The following is a 2,697-nucleotide window of genomic DNA, read 5'->3' on the forward strand; positions in this document are numbered from 1 at the left end:
TAAGGGGGCAGTATTATGTATTTTTAAGGAACATGATGCCATTTTATAGCATAATCAAGTTGTTATAAAAATGTTGTGTATATCAAATGTGACTTTTAAGACATTTGACTTCTTAATTTAACGCCTTGAGATTGAGCCTCTGATCACAATCATTTTGTCCTGAGGTCTGTACTATCATTTTGCAACAAACTATGTCCATCTCTGGGACACAGAACCCGTCCCCTTGCAGAACATCATGTTTTCAGGCATTTGTAGAGATGCACAGATAAACACGTAGCACACATAACTTTTAAAGTTATTGTATTCATTGTCCAAGTATCATCTTCTTATTTTTTTACACTTCTTTAAAGCAGCAGAGAAAAATTTTTTGTGGCATTAACTACTGAAACCAAACGGCTGATTTAATCTGTTTGCTCTTCCTCAGTCCTCATCCTGCAGCCGGTGGAGTGGGACGACCTGAGCGGCAAAACCCTGAAGATCACAGACTTTGGTCTGGCCAGAGAGTGGCACCAGACCACCAAGATGAGTGCAGCGGGGACTTACGCCTGGATGGCGCCGGAGGTCATCAAGCATTCTCTGTTCTCCAAGAGCAGCGACGTGTGGAGGTAATGGTGTCCGTCCGTCCGTCCGTCCATCCGCCATGTTTACAGGAGTATTCAGTTTGGAAAACCGCAAATTGCATCCTTCCACTTCATGAACCACTTTGTGTTCAAAACTCCCATCAAATACCAATAAAATAAACTCAAAGTTCAGGAGATATGAAAAGTCATGCAAGGTGTCGTACTTACGTTAAAACCGTCACTGACCGCTTCTCTCTCTCTCTCTCCCTCCCTCTGCGCCTTGTTTTGCAGTTTCGGCGTGCTGCTGTGGGAGCTGCTGACCGGAGAAGTTCCTTACCGGGAGATAGACGCCCTGGCGGTAGCTTACGGCGTTGCCATGAACAAGCTGACACTCCCCATCCCTTCAACCTGCCCTGAACCTTTTGTTCTGCTGCTGAGAGGTAAGCAGGTGTTGCTGGAACAGAGGGTGACCCCCCGCCCAGAAAAATGTCACGACAGCTGGCTGTGAACAAGTAAAACACAAACATGTGGAGAGCATTGTTGCAGATGTACGCTGTCTCTGTTTGAGGCAGAGCTTGTGCCTCTGGTTTTTACTTTACACCAGTCATTCAACCCGACCTTTAGGGTGCATTCACACCAACCCTGTTTAGTTCTAATCAAACTCCAGTTTGTTTGTCTGGAAAGTCCGGTTCGTTTGGTGAGGTGGGAACACGCAATCGAACTCTCAAAAAAGTGAACTCTGCTTAAAAGCCTAGGTCTCGTTTCGGTTAAATGAAGTGACTGGAGTCCCCTCCAAAAGCAGGAAGTGAACTAAAGGGCAAATGCGACCAAACAAAATTCAAGAGTCTGGCATTACTGGGAGAAATGGTCCTTTACCAGAGAAGAGAGAAGAGAAATCGTACAACTGTTAAAATCTGACGCCACTCCAGTTTTGTTTACATTTTGTGAAGAAGGAAGTTGAACTTCAGTGGTTCTTGGTGCAGCGCCACCACAGGTGAGGAGGGGAACAACCTTTTCAGTTAGTTTGGATTGTTTGTGGAAGCGAACCTCATCAGCTGAAAATGTAGCAAATGTCGCAATTTTGATCCCCAATCCAACCGAGTCTATCAGACTATCAGGTATGAAAACACACCAAGATGCCGCCAGTGATGTAGGGAATCCGTCCAGCTGCTAACCATGACCTGACTGTACTGGAGGCCTTTGAGCTTGCAGCTGGTAAATCTACAGCAGATTTTGTTGCATTGCACAGGAGCTGAGGACAAGAGTTAGCGTTGGTCTCCCTGTAGTTTTACGTCTCCTGGGTCGTTTGCTCCTCGAAGCCCCTCTGAACCGTGGTGGAGTATCAGCCGGCTCTTGTTTCACAGTTCAGTTCATCCCTGCTTAAATACTCGCCTGCAGGATAAACTTGACCTGAGGTGCTCTACCTTAAGCACAGGTGAGGAGGTTTGAGGACAGGTTTTAACTCTAAGAAAGAAAAGAGAGTAGTTTCTCCTAAAGCCTCCGCTCTTTGCTCCTCTTCTTCTGATCCATGCTCTTCCTTTAATCGCCTCTCCTGTTCATCATGTCTCCTGCCTCCTTTTATCTATGTCACGTAGTTCATCTCTTCTAATAAACAAGCACCACCTGCTGTTTTTTTAATTTTTTTTATTTGAAGCTTTACTTGTTAAAAACTGCTCTTCATTAGACTCTCTTTGTAAACCTAACATGCAGCAGATGTTCATGTTGTAGCGTTGGACTGATCAGTTTGTGGATCTGTACTCATGGTAGGTATGCAGCATGTTGTCTGTAACTCTGTTCTGGCTCATCATAGTCGCCATATGCTGCCACCATCTTGCTGCCTTCCCCTTCCCTGTTGTCTGCTGCGACTGCCAGGAGTGAAAACCATAACCAGTCCAACAATCCACCGCTCTGTGTTTGTGCGTTGTGTTGACAGCTGGGCAGTGTGACGGGGTCTCTGGATACGATTTTTCATTTCATGTGGTTTACTCAGCTCAGCGTTTTGTTAACGAGCGATAAAATTTGAGTTTGTCGTTTCACCATGACCATGTCCATTTAGAGCGTAAACGAGATGGAAAAACACTGGCGGCTTCTTAATTTTTATTTTATTTTATTTTTTGGATAAATCATATTTTGCCAA

General features: G+C 44.9%; 1 protein-coding gene across 2 annotated transcripts in view; it reads left to right on the forward strand.

Moving 5' to 3' along the window:
* Positions 1-2,697, forward strand: part of map3k10 (mitogen-activated protein kinase kinase kinase 10) — a 43,641-nt gene that overhangs the window by 30,752 nt on the left and 10,192 nt on the right. For both annotated transcript variants that reach the window (XM_015021646.1, XM_015021653.1), the window contains exons 2-3: positions 425-605; positions 852-1,000. In XM_015021646.1, coding sequence (XP_014877132.1) covers positions 425-605; positions 852-1,000 — 330 coding nt within the window. The remainder of the gene's footprint in view (positions 1-424; positions 606-851; positions 1,001-2,697) is intronic.

This window comes from Poecilia latipinna, unplaced genomic scaffold (assembly GCF_001443285.1).
Source record: "Poecilia latipinna isolate Pla-1442-1.1 unplaced genomic scaffold, P_latipinna-1.0 Scaffold85, whole genome shotgun sequence".
NCBI lineage: Eukaryota > Metazoa > Chordata > Actinopteri > Cyprinodontiformes > Poeciliidae > Poecilia > Poecilia latipinna.